Source organism: Neopsephotus bourkii, unplaced genomic scaffold, assembly GCF_033783945.1.
Source record: "Neopsephotus bourkii isolate Nb327-2 ecotype Australia unplaced genomic scaffold, CSIRO-AGI_Nbou_v1 NB_1346, whole genome shotgun sequence".
Lineage (NCBI taxonomy): Eukaryota > Metazoa > Chordata > Aves > Psittaciformes > Psittacidae > Neopsephotus > Neopsephotus bourkii.
The window spans coordinates 1,110,327-1,131,041 of NW_026901826.1; the positions used below are offsets into that span (position 1 = coordinate 1,110,327).

At 42.3% G+C, this 20,715-nt stretch overlaps 2 protein-coding genes across 3 annotated transcripts in view; one reads left to right on the forward strand and one right to left on the reverse strand.

Annotated features, from left to right (window-relative positions):
* SHROOM2 (shroom family member 2) overlaps window positions 1-8,121 on the reverse strand; it is a 132,782-nt gene extending 124,661 nt beyond the window's left edge. Inside the window, exon 1 of the mRNA XM_061366476.1 lies at window positions 7,776-8,121. Coding sequence (XP_061222460.1) covers window positions 7,776-7,994 — 219 coding nt within the window. The 5' untranslated portion in view covers window positions 7,995-8,121. The remainder of the gene's footprint in view (window positions 1-7,775) is intronic.
* An 11,050-nt stretch (window positions 8,122-19,171) lies between these two features.
* The window catches only part of GPR143 (G protein-coupled receptor 143), a 33,555-nt gene continuing 32,011 nt past the window's right edge, over window positions 19,172-20,715 (forward strand). The window contains exons 1-2 of one of the 2 annotated variants that reach the window (XM_061366488.1): window positions 19,172-19,343; window positions 20,014-20,439. In XM_061366488.1, the coding sequence (XP_061222472.1) occupies window positions 20,196-20,439 (244 nt within the window). In that variant the 5' untranslated portion in view covers window positions 19,172-19,343; window positions 20,014-20,195. Of the gene's footprint in view, window positions 19,344-19,367; window positions 20,440-20,715 lie in introns of those variants that run through there. The other variant, XM_061366489.1, reaches the window with a different exon arrangement.

The following is a 20,715-nucleotide window of genomic DNA, read 5'->3' on the forward strand; positions in this document are numbered from 1 at the left end:
AAACAATCTTGATCGAGTATATTTCATCTTACTAGAGATACCTACACAGGCACCTAAGTAGGTGAAGAGGAACCATGGGTTTCCTCAGCTTCTCACAGAGTTGATGGCACATTGCAGGCACCTTCAGAAAGCAATTCAGAGTACTCAAGTCATGTCTAATTAAAACACTCCAAATCCCTTTCCAAAATCATCTATTAACATCTAGCTTAAGTCTGTGTGAACACCACCAAAACTCTGCTGCTTGGCAAAGTTTGTATGAAGAATGCAAAAGACATTCTACAAGTGCATCCAAAACAGGTTACAGTCAACATGTTGTAGATGTTTCCTATCACTGAATGAATGCACTTAAACAAAAAGCATTCAGTTATCCATGCCATAAACCTTACATTCCATGTTGCTTGTATAACACTGTATCCGTGAAGTTACAAGTAGGCAAAAAATATGAACTCCTTAAAATTCACCACCACAGTGGCAATAATATTCTTGGTGGGGGAGAGGATGGGAATAGCACCTTTAAGAAACTGAAAACTCTGTTTTAAGAGGAATAAGAAAGCTTCCAAATTTGTTTATCATCTTAAAGATAAGCAAAAATACAAGGAAAAAGAACACACAGCCACCAAAAAAAACTCCAAACCCACAAAACCCAAACCCCAGAAGGACATTCATTAAGTTTTACAGAGATACTTTAGTATTTTTCTTCATACATATGTATGTATATTAAAAAAAACAAACAAACAAAACCAAAAACCAAACCAAACTTTGATTAACATTATACCAAGTAGGCTCAAAATACAGACAATAGAAAGCAAACCTGCATAGATGAAACAGGTGAAATCTCAACAGTGTCAATTTTCACTTTACCTCTCAGGGAAATGGTTCACACACTATATCTCTTAAATGTACAGCAAGTAAAAAATTCTGCTTAATGGCTGGGACTCATTTCAAACTTCTCTAATAAAGTGATGCACAAAACTAGACACATATTAGGTATTCTCTGTATAGATTGCAAGTGCATAGGAAGACAAATAGCTTTCCTCAAGGAGAAAAAGCTGACATGTGATGTAATATTGGCTTGGTTACTACCACACTCTTGTTTTCTCTAATCTATTCGTGACCAGGTTTCATTTCCCATTTACCTTGCTCTTTCCACACTCCCATACTTTAAATATTCATTAAGTGTGAGAACACACAACGAATAAAGTTTGGCAGGAAAAAAATATATACAGTCTAATGCGCAGTCTGTTGAGTAAAGCATATGTAGCATATGCAAAAACACCACACAAGCCCACACAGTTTTTCCTCTTAAAAAAACAACAACAAACAAACAAAACAAAAAAAAAAAACCACAACAACATAAGCATGACAGATAACTAGGTAATAAATGGTGTTACTGGCAATCTTCTGGCAACAGCAAGCAATAGTTAAAGGTCTCTTGCTGGTCTTCTATGTTAATGCCTGTGGTAGCATTCAAAATTCATACTGAAAAGTAGCAACTAACAATGAGAAGTTTAAATTTTCCTTTATATAGACTAAATTAATAAATATTCAAACATGCAATCTCACAGTCTAACTCCTATTGTAGTAACTATCCCCACAACACACCTCAATTCTTCCACCAGACTGCACGCATGAATGTTTTCGTTTGCGTTTTGTTTTAAACTATAAAATCATGAAGATTTGACAGTTTTTGCTGAATAGGTGGAAGGGAAAATGCAGAGGACAGAAAACCAAGCAAATTGGCAGTAGACAGCGTTTCCTAAAGTCAGAATTTAGGCTGTTGTGAGGAAGTTTCTTAGTTCTGGTTTTAAACACAGCATTCTAATTCCTCCAGAGGATTTTTGTCCTGAAATGCAGTGTGAAATGCACAAAGAAAACTCCAGTTTCAGGACTGCAAGTGCACACACCCCAATTTCTCAAATCATACCCTCACACTGTTGACTTCTAAGCATGTAACTCAACTGACTTGAAACTTCTCAAGTCACAAGTCTTCTAATTCATCCTTTCATTTCAACTCCCTACACAATTTGTAGATCACGGGTAACAACATCCAATATAGCTTTAAAATGGAATTTCCAGTACTGGTGCCATTTCAACTGTTAATGTTCTTGCCAGGGAAAAAGAAAAACAAAACCCAAAACAACCCAAAAACAACCTCTCAAACCTCAGACTTCCACAGCCAGAACATTTACACCATTCACAACCGTTTATACTGGTTCCATTCTGCCAGTAAATTATCAGTCATAATAAAGAACTCACTTAACGTCCATTAGAAGTGCTAAAATTGAGAGCATTCCTTCAACATTCAGCTTACCAAAGTAAAAAGCAGTAACATCTTCTTGCATCAAAGCAAACCAACTCCTTTCTTCCTGTAATAGAGACCTTGGATCCAGAAACCACACACAAAGCCAAACAGCACTCAAAACAGTTTCTATAGCACTGAAAAAACCTAACTTTTAACATATTTGACAAAGAAAAAAGATAAATAGCTACATGATACTTTTTAATCCTAAAATATTCATTCAAATATGTAAGTATTTCTTAAAATTCTCAGCTATCAAATTAAACAGCACAAAGGTCTAACTCCGATCAACCTTTCAGAAAGAATAAATCCCTCTTGTAAATTAAGAAGCTGAATAAGCACTTCAAAGGAAATATAGAATGTGATTTGCCACATTCTTTTAAAATTGCTGATTATGTGTTCAAATGATGGCTTATACTCAGTAATTTTGGTTGTTTCTGATGACCAAAAGAATATGGATAGAAAATAAAACAGAATGAATAGTCCTTCCTGTACTATCTAGCACTGAAGTGAATAAAATTCATCATCATATGGAGAACTACATTAGAATGCTTTCTCTGACACTGTACAACAGCTTCTAATAACCTGAAACTCAGCTGTTTACACAAATTACTGTATTTATGTTGAAGTGGTCAGCAATTTGCCAAGTTTAATAATTCTTAATGTCTACAAGCATTGCAGCTCACCTCAAACACCTAACTTGAGGGAAGCAACTGGTGTTTATGTTTGAAAATGTTTTTTTTTTTTTAATTCATTCATATACAGCACCATTAAAGCTGTTTCCCTTCCCTCTAAATATTGTTGCAGCATAGAATTCCAAATAATTGCTTTTACTTATATGTTCAGGGCTTTAAAGGATAAAGAATTACTTAAAACAATCATCACTTCACCTACTACTGAAACAATAGTGATACAAACCCATGAAGAAGTCCTGCAGACAAGTACTACAAAAGCAGTCCATTATATGATTTCAAAAATTATTATGTGATACAAGTTACAATTCACACCTAACCATAGACAGAAGCACATTAGGAGAGCGCAATGGAATAAAGAGAAATAAACAAATCTTTGGAGTCTGATACTGCTGCTTCTTGAAAGACAGCACCTCCACCTGGGGCACGAATTCAGGACTGATTCAGGAGACAAGAACTCTATCTACCAAATCAACAACATAACTTCTTGCAACAGTCCCGGTTTCACTTGGAAATCTTGCCGAAATACCAGCCAAGCCCAGCCTTGATTAGCCTGCAATGAGATCATAGCTTGAGGAGGTATGACTGTAAAGCTGATACTAAAGAGGAATTTATTTAAATGATACATCAACTTTTCTTGCAATGCATAAACTATAGTGTTTTAATATTTACTGTATTAAGGATAATGTTGGCCGCAGAACAACTTCATAGTCTGAAGGATATTGTTAATACAGGACGTGAAATGACTTTCCATCCACCACCCCCAACCAGTGCTGTGACTGATACTACAAGCTGGGCATTTCAGATAAGAGTCATTTTAAAGTAAAAGTAATCAAGATAATGCAGCTATGGCAGATTTTCACAAGATTCACACTTGAGCACCTCGACTTTTCATTATTTCCAGTAAGATCTCCCCTCTTAAGAGTTTCTTTAAGAGGTAAAAAAAACCCACCCCAACACAACAGAGGCTTGTGTGACTTCTCATTAAAGTTCTTGAAACTGTTATTTCACCTTCTGTTGAAATACACATGTTGCTATAAAAAAAGAGTCCTTTCAAGATGTCAAATTAGGCAATAACAAGCTGCCTGTAGGCAATTTTTTTGAATGTTATCATATACACATGCAGAGATCAGAAAAAATGTCAAGCATTTTTTTTAAAGGGACATTATAAAAGTCATAGCAAGCAACAACAATGCTAAAATACTTTTTTCCTTAAATATTAGCAACACCACATGCACGTGGTGGGGCGAGTTTCAGAAGACCAGCTACATTTAAAGATCGAGCAAGCTGTATCACGCACCATTTTTCTCTGCACCTACTGCAGCAACACCAAAAAGGGTAAGGAAAAAAACTCCAACAAAATACCAAAAAACACTCCAAACCCAAACCAGAAGCATTGCACCTGGCAGGTGAACTCAATATTCTGCTTACTTGGTTCAGGACTGTTTCTCCAAAGAGAAATATTATTGTATACATAGAATAATACTACATTTCTATCATAAAACAAAATGCTATAATGAATCAGAGAAGCTTTCCCACTCAGCAAGGGCAGGGCCCATTACCAGGCACTAGCAGCAAGACTGTGGCTGACCTCTCTCTCGGGGCAAAGCGCTTTCCCTACTGACATTAACCATAGAATAGTTCGGATTGGAAGGGACCTTTAAAGGTTATCTAGCCCAATCCTCCTGCAACGCACAGGGACAGACTTCCAGTGGCTGACCACATGCTCATGCCCCTGCTAAGGCTGGACACATTTTTTCTCCTCTGTAACATTGCTTTCCCCTCCCTTATCATTGGTAGTTTGGTAGATCAAAGAATACTCTGTTTTAATTAGCTAGATAGCCAGCTAATAAATGCCCAAACAGTGTTTGCAGCTCTTCTTGCCCTAGACTCTCACTATGATATTGGTAATAAAAATATTCCCTTCCTGTCAGCAAGTGAAATAGCCACACAACCAGGAAAACTACCACCACCCACATGGTACGATACACAGAAAGTGCTGCAAAATGAATGTACACTTGCTCATTGTTTTTAAAATTACAGTATTTTCTGGTGCTACTTTTCTGACAGTTATAACAGTTGTGCTACATATGCTTAGGAAAGCAGGATATATTTACACCAGACGCTTCCCAGCATTTACATAAAGGTGCAATTTTCTTCAAAGGTTGATCTTGCTTTTGAGACAGGAGACAGGCAGAATTCTAGAAAATCCCCATACGCAGCCCCTAGCTGAGACTCCATTCACACCTTGTCACATTCCTCTCCTTAAAAAGCAGCAGTTGGTGTCATCCATCCTCATTTCCCCAGAGCCACCCTGGACCAGAGTGAGACAGAGCTTCATAGCCTGCTCACACGTAAGCACAGTTTGGACCCACAAAACCGGTTTTCCCAAAGGTATCCTGAAGGATTTGGGCAACGAGGTCTTCCTGGATCCCCCTCACTGACCAGCCACCAGCCTACTTGAGAAGGAATGGCACACACCACAGAGAGAGAAGTGCAGGTGAAGCAGCATCTATCTTCTCATCTATGGCAGCCTGGCAATCCCCCACATGCACGCAGGAAGGGGGTAACTCAAGTTCAGCCAAGAAGAGACACTGCAAGGAGGGGCCATTTTAACCCCCAATATTAAATTATTCATCCCAGTAGCTTTCCACTGCTGTAAGTGGTACAGAAGAACACAAAATCCAAAACTAACGTGAGTGGGTCAAATCAAAAGGAAGGTTTTGCAGCTGAAGAATTGCAGCCCTGGAGACATGGGGGACATGAGCTGCAGTCCCTGTTTCAAAACTACTTCTGTACACTTGCATCCAACAACAGCAAATGAAAACACCCCAAAATTTAGACCCAAGGATCCAGGTTGTCAGAACCAATGTATCTGGGTTTCTCTTCCACACAGCAGCACAGTTTCAGGAGGTATCAAGGCTATGTATGGTTCCACTTAACTATTCCTTTGCAACAAACCTAATTTACAAGGTTCCCATCCCCAGACACTTGTCTCCACGTACCACAGCCACATCCTCATGCCACAAATCATAGAATAGTTAGGGTTGGAAAGGACCTTAAGATCATCTAGTTCCAACCCCCCTGCCATGGGCAGGGACACCTCACACTAAACCATGCCACCCAAGGCTCTGTCCAACCTGGCCTTGAACACCGTCAGGAATGGAGTATCCACAGCTTCCCTGGGCAACCCATTCCAGTGCCTCACCACCATTAGAGGAAAGAATTTCCTCCTTATATCCAGTCTAAACTTCCCCTGTTCAAGTTTTAACCAGTTACCCCTTGTCCTATCACTACAGTCCTTAAATAATACTTCAGCTTGTTGCTTAATACCTAGGTAACATTATGAATACGTATCACTGATCAGTCTTTAGATGTAGCACTTCTTTGCCATTTCTAGAAAGGGGGAATTATTTGATCTGGCTAGTATATCTAGTATATGCATAGTATGTAGCTCCTTACTCCTTTCCTCAAATGCTCCCAGGTTTGATACTATGTAATTCAGGGTACCAGTAAGAAGCCAACAGGCAGGTAGTCATTTTTCAGTATGTACATCATCTGACAGTGACCGCTGTTTCTTGAAAAGCAGGCAAGAGATCTAGGAAGAAGACGGTTTCAGAAGGCCTAACTTGGTAAGTCCATAATACAGATGTTTCAAGGGTGGGAGAAGGGAACCAACCAGACAACTCGCAATGAGACAACTAAAAAGTAAGATTTGAAGAATTTCTGCCATGGACTAAACAGGACTTGTTGATCTCTGACACTTTCTGTGCACTTATAAAATGGGAACAGGCAGAACCCACAGGGCATGTAGACAAAAGCATACATCTTTCCTACAGATCTTGAGCAAAGTGTGCTTTACCAATGTGGATTTTTCTTTCCCCAACTACATATGAATCTATTTTAAAGTGTTTTCACTGCAGAAGAAGAAAGCTGTCTTAACAGCAAAACCCAACAACTACTGGTTCTTAAGTCAAAACAAACCCAGATGAAAACCATTTTCTAGAAAACGTGATGTATGTCTTTAACTACTGCCGGATACACTGAGTTTAAAGTTGTGAGTATGCACGGACATAAAAAACAGGTAATGAGAAAAAAAAATACAAAGCAACCAAAAAGTGCCCGTGTACCCATGAGCCTCCTCCTCCTGCTCTCTCTTCGGAGCATGGATTCAGCCACTATCCACACCACCTTTTGTTCAAAGAAAGAGGGAGATACAAAAGGTCACCCTAATTATTGTGAATTTGCAAGTGCAGCGGCAGCGGGCAAAACTCGGCCTCAGACCCGGGAGTTCTAACCTCCATACCCTGGAGCGCCAGGAGCACTGTGAGGAGTGAAGGGCTCAGCACCGGGTTACGGGCTGCGCTGGCAACAGTGGGATCCCCTACAGCGTCCACAGCGCCTGCACTAGGTTCTTAGCGGGGAACATGAGCGACCAGAGGCAACAGGTCGGGGAGGGAGGCTGACTGTGCCTAACAACCTGTTAGCCTCAGACCTGTTCGGATGCGCCCCGGGCCGGGCGGCGAGCGCGGCAGCACCCTCAGGTCCCGTCTCCCCGGGCGCTAACGGCCGCCTTGGCCCCTCGGAGAGCCGCCGTGAGGCAGCCGGCCAGGCGGCACCTGCGCTGGGGCCGGCGGCATCGAGGCAGCCGCTCCCCGCCCTGCGGTGCGTCCCGGGTTGCGGGCAGGCAGCGTGGCCGGGCCGGGCCCGCTGTAACCGCTGGGCTGTCACCGCCAAAATGGAGCCGGCCGGACCCACCGCCCCGCCCCCCCGGCGCCTCTCACCTTGGTGATGATGAGAGGCTCCCCGTGCTCCCGTCCGCCCTTCAGGGTGAAGCCCCAGGGAGCCCCGCCGGTCAGCTGCACCTCCACCAGCTTGTAGCCCTCCGCTGCCCGCTGCTCCACCATCACCACCACCGGCCCCGGTTCCACCAGCACGGCGCCGAGCCGCGGGTCGCCGCCAGCCAGCCGCTCCCGTCCGCTCCGCAGCCCCACGTCCTCCATGGAGCACCCGCGCCGCCAGCGGCGCCCGTCGTGCCCGGGGCTCGCCCGCCTCTGCCAGCCACTTCCCGGTGAGCGCCAGCCGGCGGCAGCCCGCGGAGACACCTACCCGCCCCGCCGTACCGTCCAGCCCAGCCCCATCGGCAGTCAGAGGGCCGCTCCCGCCCCTCTCCTCCTCCTCCTTCTCCGCAGCCCGCGGTATTGTCTCACGCCGAAACCAGAACCCGGTGGCGGCAGTGGCGGGTGAGCAGCTCCAACCTGTGGCAACTTGGCGGCGGGACAAACGCCGCCGAGCAACGCCGGACACCGGGCGGAGCGCAGCGAGGCAAAGAACCCTCGACTTTCTCCTTCCTTCCTTCCTTCTCTCTCGTCCCGAAAAGAGGGCAAAACCCTCCTTCCCCAGCGGGGGAGCCTCTGGCCCCTCCCCAAAAGCGGGGAGCTCCGCAGAGCGAGTTAGAGGAGGGGGAGAGGAGAGCAGCACCGGGCCAGCCGCCAGACAAAAGCGGCGGCGAGAGGGTCCGCAAGCCCCGAGTCACGCCGGGACCGTGCCGCCCGGCCCCGCCACACGCAAGGGGCGGCCGCACTTCTCCTTCACGCCCCGTCCCCAAACAAAAGCGGGGAGCAGGTGGAGGGCGGCCAACCGGCTCCAGTCCTACGGGTACTGGGGGGAGGTGGGGGGCTCGGGGGAGTAAGGGCAGCCGGCTGCTGGGGCCTGCCCCCGGCCAGAGACGCCCCGCCCTCGCGGTGCCAGGCGGCAGCGGGCCGCGCCGTGCCGGCCGGGGAGTGGAGGAGAGGAGAGGAGAGGAGAGCGAAGGGACGGCCCATCCGGACTCTCCGCGGTTCTCGGAGAGGGCCGCCGGCAGGGGAAGGGTTAAAAGTGTTGGGGGCGCCGGGCGGGAGGAAGCCGGGCAGCATGGAGGGAGGGCAGGTCAGGGGGCAGCCGCAGCGGGAGCCGAGGGAGGCACTTCCGCCCGGCCGCTGCCCCCGCCCCGTACTGTCTCCACCACCTGTGGGGCGGGAGGGGCCGTGCCCAGCCAGCCTTCTTCGCTGTCCCTCCGAGACCCTCTAGCGGCAGCCGGGGCCGAGGCCGGCTGAGCTGAGCTGAGGCGAGGCTCCGGCCTCGGGGGCGCTGCGCCCGCCTTCGCTGCTGCCCTAGGGTGGCTGACAGTTCAGAAATCACATTTCTGTATTTTGAATGACACCTTTCTGTTGCCTTTCCTCCTTTAATGTTACCAATGGGAAACTAATAGATCGCTATATAAAGGTCCTCATACATGTAAATTTGACAAGCCAAAGCAAGACAGGAATTTTCTTTTGTCAGATTGGACAAATTTCACATCTTTTATATTCTCCTTCTCTGTGGGATTTGAATCTTGTTCAGAACCCGGCTGGAGACTCGTGCTCTTCTTAAAATATTGTGATAATTTTATTACTTGAATTTCTGCAGCTTCTGCCAGTATTCATATGGTTTCAGATAAAGAACAAAGGATTTAGTAAATGTATTCTAAAATACTACTTTTAATTTCTGTGATAAGAAAACCAATGGTGACTCTATTTGTCTAGCAAAAGCCTCAATGACAAAATCCTTTACATCTTACACCTGTCAAATGTTGTCTGAGTATACAGAAGTTAGCAATGGGAGGTAGAAATACATCAGGGTGCCATAAATGCACCCTGAAGAAGGAAGTAACAGACTTTTTCACATGAAGAACTGAGAATGACAGGTATGACCAATGTGGTGTAAGAAGGATACCTTTCTGTAATAACATGTGCCATTAACATTATCAAAGATACTCTGCAATGATACAGAAAAGTTGCCCAAATGCCTCTTCCTGCCATGCAAAAGGAGCTGTCAGACTTTATGAAGGCATAGCTCCCACAAACCCAGTTTGCAAGGCACTGCTCTGTAGCAACATAAGCTTTCTGCAGTGAACCAGGCCCCTTCTACAGAGTTTCACCTGCTTCCCTACCTTGGTACTTGAAGATTCATTAACAATTTAAAGTGAATTTTTTTTTTCTACAGAATTGACTCAGCCTTTATTCTTTCTGTTGCACAGGTCACATAGCTGTTCCCTATTTAGTCACTGAGATTACCAAAACTCTGAATAAATGCCTCTATAGCAGGATTTTCTTCAAACAGTACCATGCATAGTTTGCTCTTAAGGCACAGCCTGTTTCACCTTTGTGGCTAGACACGTCTTTTCCTTAAGATACCCTGCATTGAACTGTGCAGGATACCTGCAGGATGACTCTAGAACAGGATGTTTTACCCTCAGTCTCGAGAGCATTCGTTATGCTGGACCCTGAATCCCAGCAGGGTTTTTTCCCCCTCCAGCAGCTGAGAATTTGAAAGGAGAAGCTTCTGACTCATGGTCACAGAGTAAAGACTATGTTTGTTACCACTCCTTTCCTGGAGCTAACCACCAAACATCACAGTTTGGTGGAAAGACAAAGTGCCTCTGCCTCAGCCATTTGAAATTAAAAATTCATGCCCTGGGGTGTGCATAGCTCATTGACAATTTGAGCTAAGATGCTGAGCTATAAAATGGAGCAGCTGATCCATGGCACATGTTCTACTCTATCAGCTCAGTTACAGGGATTGCAACCTCCAGCAAAGATGCAAAGCAGACTTGTACGTATCAGCAGTGGCACTGGCCAAAATAACCTAGCTATTTGATAATTGTACCAATGCAGCTTCTTATATGTAATCAGCTGCCATAGTTGCTGAAGAAATACTATGGTAGTCACCAGCGGTGGAAGACATCTTTATAGATAAAAATATATGTACAGTGTGTTCTGTACACAGTGAAGACAAAAAGATTCAGAAAACTATTTTCTGAAGTTTTGTGCGAATACTATGGTTCCAGTGAGAATACTGTCAGAACTCAAAGAAAAATGGGTTACAGGATAGGAGTTGTGGAGTTGCATATCTTATTCCCAGAGAGCCCTTTACCGACCTCAATTCCACTGGCACAGCAATCTGTTGAAATCTGTAGGGCATGTCAGGGTGAAGTTTCCTGGCAGGATCAGAGCCTGGGGGCATGATGCTTCCTGTAGTTGAGGTAACTGCTTCATAAACAGGCTACTTTTGATCAGGCAGCATGTAGTAAGCACCAACCCTGAGGTTTTCTTTGTTGGTTTGGTTACCAATTTTTACCCATAGGCTCTTAACCTGTCCACTGCTGCTTTTCTAAGACAGCTCCATGCCGTCAATCTATTATTTACATATTTTTTACAGAAAGGGCAAGCCCCTCCTTCATTGCCTAGCCCTTCTAAATAGTATTAGCCATCAAATGCAGCCCTCCAGTCATGCAATTCATCCCACCACATTTCAGCAGTAGCTATTAGATCATGGCTTCCCACCTGTACAACGCCTTCCTGCTCCTCCCTCTTTGAAACTCCAGTGTCTTTGAAAATAACCATCACAAAGACCAAAACAATTGAAATAGTGATAAGTTCCTTACTGGATGGATTTTTTGATCCAGTAACTCAAGGTTTGGCAAGCTGCTGACAGTTTATTGTGGAGTCTGAAAGTCCTGAGAACCCGGAGAAACAGGTTGGGTAGCAGCAGCCCAGAGACAGACATCCTGGCATAGCTGGGAATTAGGAGGGTTTCCTTTGGAAATCTGCCATGTTTCTACTGATGTATTCAGCATAATCATGCTCTTCCGCAAAACACTTTCATTTCAACAAATTATCCATTTTCCAGAATGAAAAATACAATGTTGAAAAACTCCAGCAGGATGTCTCCTATATGATTCAAGCACTTATAAAACCTTTCCCAAGTGTGTCTTGCTTCTCCTGCATTGCAAATAGGGCTTCAGCAACAAATAATTTTGGCTGAAAAACCTTCAGAAGTTCTTGACCTTTCAGATAAATATATGTTGAATTCCTCAGTTCTTTAGGACCAAAACCCCCTCAATCCCAACCTTGTGTATTCACTATCTAGGAATTTTCTAAGGCTTATATTTGTGAAAGAATAGCATTTCCTATTATACTGTGGTGTTTCTAACCCCATGGAATTTTTAATTCAAAATTTGTTCAGTTCTTATTTATCCTCACAACATTACATATTGCTTTATATATTTATATAAAAATACATTTGATGAAGTAAATATGTTATAATATTTTATATTATTGTAATAAATATTAAATATAAATATATAGATATATTTTTATATATTGTATTACATATATGCTTTATACCTCAGAGCAATTTTTTGAGGGTGAGAGCATGCACCGCAGAACAAACAGCAGCTATGAGCAACCAGGAAAAAAAAGATCAAGATTTGCTAACGATTCTTGGGTTTGAGACCTGTTAGACCTGTAGCCAGAGAAGAAGGAGATGAGTCCAGCAGATTCCTGTAATCCATGGCCTACTTCAGGATTTATAAATTTCATGATTTTGCATAATAACAAGATTGAAGTTCAAAGAAAAGGGTAATAGCAACTCCTCGTGATTGTAGAGTCAGAATGCAACACTGAGGAGGTGAATAGGTAACCAGCTTTTCCTAGGGATGGGGTTTTCAGCTGGTGGTCAAATTCAGGCACAAGTAAAGCCATGCCTTGGACCATAGTCCCTCTGGTATCTGTATACCTGTTCTTTTTCCAGTTTTCCATTAGGGTCCTTTGTTAAATTATATTACAGCATCTCAGACTACCACTTTTCAAATAAATGAAAAAGCAGAGTGAGAGCACACAGGCTGAAGCACTGGTACATAACATCCTGTACTGTTTCATTGTTAGCAGACTAACGAAACAATGCCTGGACAGAGTTTGGGAAATAACACGGGACAGTGACTGTTAGTATGAGATAGTATGGGTGAAATTCCCCTTTTTTATTTGGGAAAGAGAATTCCACTGCATATTTATACATATATATATATGTATACACACGCATACTGTATAGCTGTATTTGTTCGTATGTATCTGTGTGACAACTTCATTAACCTGGGTATTTTTTGCTTCATGAATTTCTGTTATTTCAGTGAAGCGTCACTTGTAATATTTATTCTTCCTGCTGAATTTCTGGTCATGGTACATTAGAGAGTGTTTCTCATTGTCCATCTTCTTTGATAACACACGCCATGTGGTAACATTCACTATACAAACTCTGCTATGCCACTTGCCCTTATGTGTCAAAAAACAGGTACTGGCCCATTTTAATTACATGAGTGACATAGCCTTAGAGGCTTACAAGAAGTCTTTAATGCATTTAAACTCTGATATCACTGCATGTTACGTCTAAATTCTGTACTTGATGATTACTGGAGTAGGGGTGGTCAGGAAAAATGCCAAAGGGAGGGTTTCAAATGTTCTTTTTGCAGAGAACGCTTTGAAGACTTTTAAAAAGGTAGATAGACAGCAAGAGGCCAGAGTATGCATGAAAGCAGACAAAAGCCTTGTAATCTGGTATTTTTCACTTGGACTTTGTCTTCATTTTCTAGCTAACCCTCAGCAAACCTTCCTTTTTCTATCAGTCAGCAATGTCTAAATAAATCTCTCAGTGCATTCGATAAAGAAACACAATTCATTTATTACAAATGACCTTTCTACTCTCAACTTGGTTACACAGAACACAAACTGCGTTCAGATGGAGGTCATAGGATGTGGCATATTGTCGGAGTCCATCTATGCATGTGTACAGCATAAAATAAATGTTGGTTGGGGTTTTTTTGCACTGCTAAGGCAGTTTGCCCCAAAGTATCAGGTATACACAAGAGGCTATGGTCCAGCAGTGCCAGATCTGTGATGCTACATGAATTTGGTGATTTTAGGGCTGATATGTGGCTGGTTTGATCATGCCCAGAAGTCCAGAAGGCAGAAGTTCTTTCTGTGTCACCTCTCCATAGACTGCTGTGCCCCTTTATACTAAAGTTATAGATGCGGTCTCCTCTCAAGGCAGAACAGTTAGCAGTTTATGGGACGTTTGAAGGAAGCCAACTGTCTTACAATGAGAAAAAGTGCCAGATTAGCTTTTCCTGGCTTCTGTTTGACTTAAAAAGGATAATATTGTCAGAGGTACAGCTTTGTTAGCCTGAATTTTGTGTAAAGCGTGCTCATGTAAGTGGGGCATAGTGAGTAACATCCTGAGGAAACAGATGCCTGGGGCATGGAAAGGAGGGAGTATTGCTCATCTTCTGTGATAATATAGGTCCTATTACAAACCCAAAGTTTAATGTCTTTTCAAAGTCTGAATTATGGAGTATTAAGGGTACACAGAAGATTTCTTTTGGAACACTGCATTTTCTGAAGCTGTTTTAGGACCAACCAATATCTTGAAGTCATATTCCCAGGAAGGTTGCTAATGGGAGTGGCTGAATTAGCCAAGCTATAATATAAATGTATAATGTAACTGTATTGCTAACCTGAATGTAAACTACTTTGGATATTTAGGGGTTAGTCTCATTACTTTGTCCACCCTGAACTGTGAAGTCCACCTTTGACAAGTCATGATCTTCAGTCCTGAAGAACAGAAGAATCAAAAGAGTGGATCTTAAGTGCTTTCTGCATGATAATGTTTCTGCGGCTATTACTGCCTTTCCTCTTGATTACCTAAGCCAGCTAAGCCATGCTTTTGAGCTTTCTGCTCATTTCATAAACTGCCAGACAGCAATTTGTGGAGCAGACAGTTGCAGATTTCCTTCACAGAGTCCAATGGGTCCAGCAGGGTTGACTGCTGGCCGTGTGGCCACTGGAATGGAAAGAAACTCATGGAAAGTGATGCTCATGGGACTTCAAAGGGGTGCACTGTCTGGTCTCTGTGGGCTGGACTGGGACTGCACACTTTGTCAGAATTCCCTTCAGTACTTGGTTTCTGTGTTCAAAAAGACCATCTAACTGGCCATGATATACTGACATTTTTAGCAATTTAATTAAGAGCCTTGGAGAGTTCTTCCATTGTAAGAGACATGAAATTAGTGTTGTAATGTATTTTGATTTGGTTACACAGACTGGCTTGGGAACAGAGATTTTATGAGATGATTTTCTACTGCTAATGGGCTTTGAAAACATATTTCTGGGTGGTGGAAGATATAATCTAGCAAGATCCCACAGTCTAACGATCATAACAAGGATATAAGAGTATCCCACCTGATTTCTCCTGAGGGAACCAACTAAAGTAACCTATAAAAGAGAGTGCAGAAGTAGCTAGGCCTATGATACTTTTGAAAAATACTGCAGATAGGATAGACGTTCAACATCTTGTAGGGTACCCTCTACATGCTTACAAACATTAAGATCCAATTTTTAGTTCCTATACAAACTGTGTCTCATGTAGTCTGTGTAGGTGTGGGACAAGGTCTCTTTACTACATGTATGCTGAAAGGGAGATATCTTTTTGTTATGTGAATTAATGGTTAATGGTGGAATTTGTCCAGAAATGTGGCCACAAAATCTGTCTTAATGTGGCTTCAAAGACTGTAATATTCTTAGCATTGGCATAGAGAATTCGGGATTTTGTTCTTCCAATCCCTAAGCAAAAACTATTTTCTCTAATTTACAGATGCATTTTTCTACGCAGTCATTTTGTACTTCATCCCTATAAACCTCATTTCCTAATTTAAATGCATAATAGGCACAGTTTCAATACTTAATTTATGTACATTTCTTCACAAAAGTGAGGTAGGGTAACATTTCCCCACAGAAGGTGTATAAAAAATCTGTAAAATACGTGTAACACAATTGCATGAAATATACAGAATTACTGAGCTGTTCAGAGGCACAGTCATTGTACATACTTATGTTTTCATTCTTAAACAAAACAAAAGAACTCAAACATTATTGTTTTTATGCAAAGGAGACACATTCATTCTCATCCTTTTAAATTAATGTTCAGCACACTTAAATGTAAATGAATAATTTACAACTCTGTAATTATATTAAAATCTCTGGGGGAAGGGAAGCAATACCTCTGTTTTTCTTCCAGTTATTTTTAATGGAGTCTGTAGCTGTTATGGCAGATGTTACACTTTGAATATCACTTTTGTTCCAATATCCCTACCTAATTTACAGAAAACTTGAAATCAAAATAATGGGGTGTGAATTTCCCCCATTCACTTCAGTTAGGCATGAAGTGTTAATGCCAGTCTAAAATTAGCTTGAAAAATTAGTACTGATAATTATGGGAGGACACATCTTCTCTTTTCTTCCAAACTAAATCTAATTGTAGAAAGTCTTTGTGGATAAAATGGAGAATGATGCTAAGCATATAGAAGATTTGTATGTTAAGGTCTTTAAAAACATATTGTAGGATCTGTTGGGGAGATCATAACTGGTTTATTGCATCCATTTAGCTTGAAGACAGACTCAACTTTCATCAGTTTGGGGTCTGTTATGTCAGGTAATATGTAAAAAGACCATAAGATCGTGAATCATTGACAAAATACAGTTTTTTACATTTGTAAGGTATCTAAGACCTTCATTGGGAGCTGTAAATTCAGTCAGTGATGGACTGGACTGTAAACACAAACAGAAATAAATTCTCCTCTGTCTCTATATCCATAAATTCCCTTCTTCTTTTTAAACAACTGCTGTAGTCCCAGATTTAATTGAAACAGTGATTAAAGTATCTGTACCTGCATGCTCAAGCACACTCCTTGACAGCAGAAATGCATGCCTGTCACATTTTTGCAAACCTGTTGCTTTCCCTTAGGAGCAGGCAAGCCCATGGACTGGACTGAAACATTATGTCCCAGGTCCAAGGAGAGCATGAGCAGGTATTTCTAAAAGCTGTGTGTACGGAGTACACGCTTATTCTTATTGCAAGGAGCGCAGTATTTTTCCTGTTGCCAATGTACAAAACCAGGACTGGAATTTTCAGCGTTGCACAATGTGGTACTCACGCTGTGAGCTTGATTGATAGGTATTTGCAATGCCAGGGTTTTGGGGTTGTTTTTTTTTGTTTGTTTGTTTTTTTAATGTTGCTTGTATGTGTGCTAATGGTAGTCTGCAAGCTACACCACTTGCTTAATCAAGATCCTGCTTTGATACAGAAATGAGACATTCTGTATTTCTGGGTGTCTTTTGTACCACTGGACAGCAGTGGGAACTGTGTCAGTAATTTCAGAGGCAAGGGAATGAGGACCTGTAGAGCAGTGTAAGTTTTATTGAATACTGAGTAATGTTTCTTAGCAAGGCAAAATAACTTTTCTCTTACTTTCATTAGTTTTCTGTTTTCTTTGCCTTTGTCCCCAGCTTTTATCCTCTTATTTTCATAATCATGAGAAGCCAAATTAATCTTGGGTATAAGACTACCAAACCAGCTTTGAATTTCTTTGACTGTTCTGACTGTTTAGACTTCTAGCTCAGCAACAAGGGCCAGAGACTAGCTAGATCTTATCAGATGAGATACTGGGTGGCTCATTAGTTAGACAGATCCATCTCCCATTCAGCCTCAGATGCCCACATGTAAAGACACATCTACTCATATCATGCCAGGTATCCACTCATGACTCACTTTATTTTCTTTTTGTATTAGGTATGCCACAGGTCATATGCTTTGCTTCCAATAAGAATCACTTACTCCATCTGTAAGTAACTGCATAATCAAATCCTGAGAGAGTAGGAGGAAACGGACCCAGAGGAGCACTCTTCCCTTCAGAGAAGTAAAGCAATAAAAATAGGTGGCAAAACAGCTGGTGAAACTGTGGAGAGAGAAAGAAAAATTTCCAGAGTGTAAGACTGCAAATTGAGAAATGAAAGTAGTTTCAAAATGGTGGAAAACAGTTAAAATAATAAAATGGTAAATCCAGAGGGGAAAACTAGAAGATCCGAGTCAGGATCAATGGAAACAAATGATAAGCAGAAAAAGCAAAATACACAGAACATTCCCATCTGTCAGCCAGAACAAACCATCAGGGTAACAGCTTGACATGCTTTTCTGATTTTTGAAGGAAGGAAAGTGGCAGCAGAAATAGTGAGGAGGACAATTTTAAAACCTGATACTGGAAATTAAAGGCTTCTATTCAGCAGTTTCTGAAATAATGCAAGTTTTGCTGTTCTAATTGTAAATAGGGCAATATAAGTTTGCTTTCAAATGAGAGAAAACATAATTTAATTTATATGTATTTGCATTGCATATGTGGTGTATGATGGCTTTATTTTAATAATATTCTGTCTTTATAGAATTCTTTTAATTGCTCTTTAGTAGCCAGGTAGATTGCAATGCAGTATCTTGTCAAAGAGATGGCAACTCTGTGCACTGCTGCTGTAGTGGAGGTGGAGTAAATCCTGAGGAGTCCCAACCTTGTACTGACAACGGAGCCCTTTACTGACTACAGAGCATAGGTACTCTCCTTTACCTCAATAAGTTTGTGTTTCTGGAGCAGGCCAATCTACTGTTTAACCTTGCTGTCCCCAGTATAGTTTTGCATACGTGCCAGTAACAAAACATAGGATTGCAACATCCAGGTCACTCGCCTGTCCTCATCCATGGAGCCGGAAAATCTTTTTATGCTGAAAAGCAGCAAAAACATCCAGCAAAACCATTCAGCTTCAAACTCAGCTGCCTGGACTTCAGAGTCTTTGATGACGCCTATGCCTCAGTTCCCATTATAGTTACTGGAGCCCACTCAGCTCACCATGTGCATTTAATTTAGGAAGAGCTGAACAGCTCTCTAGACTTAGATCTAGACTCTAAGCTTATCTGCTGAAGATCTTGATTGACTACAATGGGAGTGCAGACACCTTGCTGATGTATGGACACCTGCGTGTAGGGGTCTGAATCTGCAAGTTAACATCCTGCTTTTGAGGTGATGTAGCCTGGCCAGAGCACTGGGGAGTCCCTCAGGCTGGGTGGATGCACAATGTGCCTGGCAGCCTGGGCTCCACCTGCCACCCAAGCCCTGACACCGCTGTCCTGCATGAGGAGGCTGCATGGCCGCTACCAGCAGTCAGCAGGCTGGTGAGCTTGGTGGGTTTGTTCTTGTTCTGGGATCAAGTATAAGGTATCTTGTATAGTGAAAAACTTGTCAGGTACCATTTTACTCAGGACTGGTGGATGTTTTCTCTACTATGGGCAAACATACTGTCTGAAGACCCTGTTTTATAGCGCCTGCATGCAAAACATCCCACTATCATTCACCACAGCTTTATGATTCTGCTAAATTATTCTGGGCCATTTGGAGTTAAAAAAAAATAAAAATAAAAGGTTTGGTTGTTTATTCCTACAAGGAAAATTATAAAATCCATGACTGTTATTTAACATCCAGTTCACTGTAGTTCTTTGGCAGTGCTCCCTCCTGTATTTCCTGGCCATGTTGCTACAAACAAGCTTTTTGGAGGGGTGACAGCTGACACAGGGAGTTTGAAATGCAGCTGAGACTGGAAGAGTTCCTTTTTGTATTTATGATTGTATTTGCTACTATGTCTAGTAAGATCCCTGACTTACAAGATATTGTTTAGCTTATAAAGTAAAATCAAGTATTACAGGTCCTGTTTTCATATTAAACTCTTACCAAATGTAAAAATAAATAAATTTTAGAGAAGTCAAACGTTCTGGTATTTTCTGTGTCAAGATGATCCAATGCAGACAGTGCAGACTAAAGAGAAGAATTTTTGTGTTTGTAGTTTAAATAAGATGAGGTTAATATTATCTTCTTAAATGTAATCTCTTTCTACAGTGACAGGATATCATGTTTCTAATTTTAATTAAAAATGATGGGTGGGTTGGATCACTAAAACTGAGTTTTGGGTTTAGGGTGTGGAAGTACAGCCCTGCTCCTTCCTGGCTGGGACTGCTTGTGTCTGGACTCACCTTTTCAATTAATTTTCAGTAATTACAGGGTGCTGTGTGGGATGGGGATAAAGAGAAACAGAATTAAAATGTAATGCTTCTCCTTTGGTATCTGGCATCCTTATTTATTTTAAACTACCTTCAATGCACTGAAGAGTTTAAGTTCCTGTATCACATACTATGCAAGCAGAAATATGTGAGTGAACTGCTGCCAATGACTCTGAGCAAGCATGGGGCATGATTCAGATTACACTGTGTTTTCTTGTTTGGATCTGATCTCCTTGCTAGGAGAGGCTGAGAAAGGTTGCTCTAGGGGATTTACTTCCAGCAGCAGCAGCACATGATCCGTCAATCGCGTGATTCTCACCACCAAGGACTAATGGGGAGGGTGAAGAAAAAGTGAATGCTGCTTTGGGGAAGCAACAGCATTTTCTTCTGCTCGTGGGGCCCCTCCACCAGCCGAATGCTTCATGGCTTCTCCCAGGTTAGAAACCTACTGCTGCCCGAACCAGGATGCAGCTACACAGCTAGTGATGAACTTCCAGCCGGAAGTCTTCTGCGGAGTTTGCATTGGCAGCTCCTCCATCAGTCTGCTACTGACCATCCTGCAGCTTCTGCCGAAGAAGGGACAGAGCCCACGGAAGATGCCCAAAGCCTCCTCCTCTTCCACCATCCTTCTCCTTATCTCCATTTGTGACATCCTTGGTAGCTTAGGTAAGTGCCAGCTTGATGTCCCTTACCCTTTCTGTAGCAGGCTCTTGTTGCTCTGAGGTACCACAGCCAAATGAAGATGGTGAGTGAACAATAGAGATTTCTGAGGGAAACATGCTGCATGTATTCACAGGCAGATTTGGGCCAAGTGAGAGCAGTAGGTGATTGGCCTCTGGGGGAGAAAGGTCTTGTTTGGTAGCTATATTTTAGAGGTAAAAGCTCTTGACAAATTTACACCAAAATCTGCTTTAAAACATACTAAAATTTAAAACAATGGAA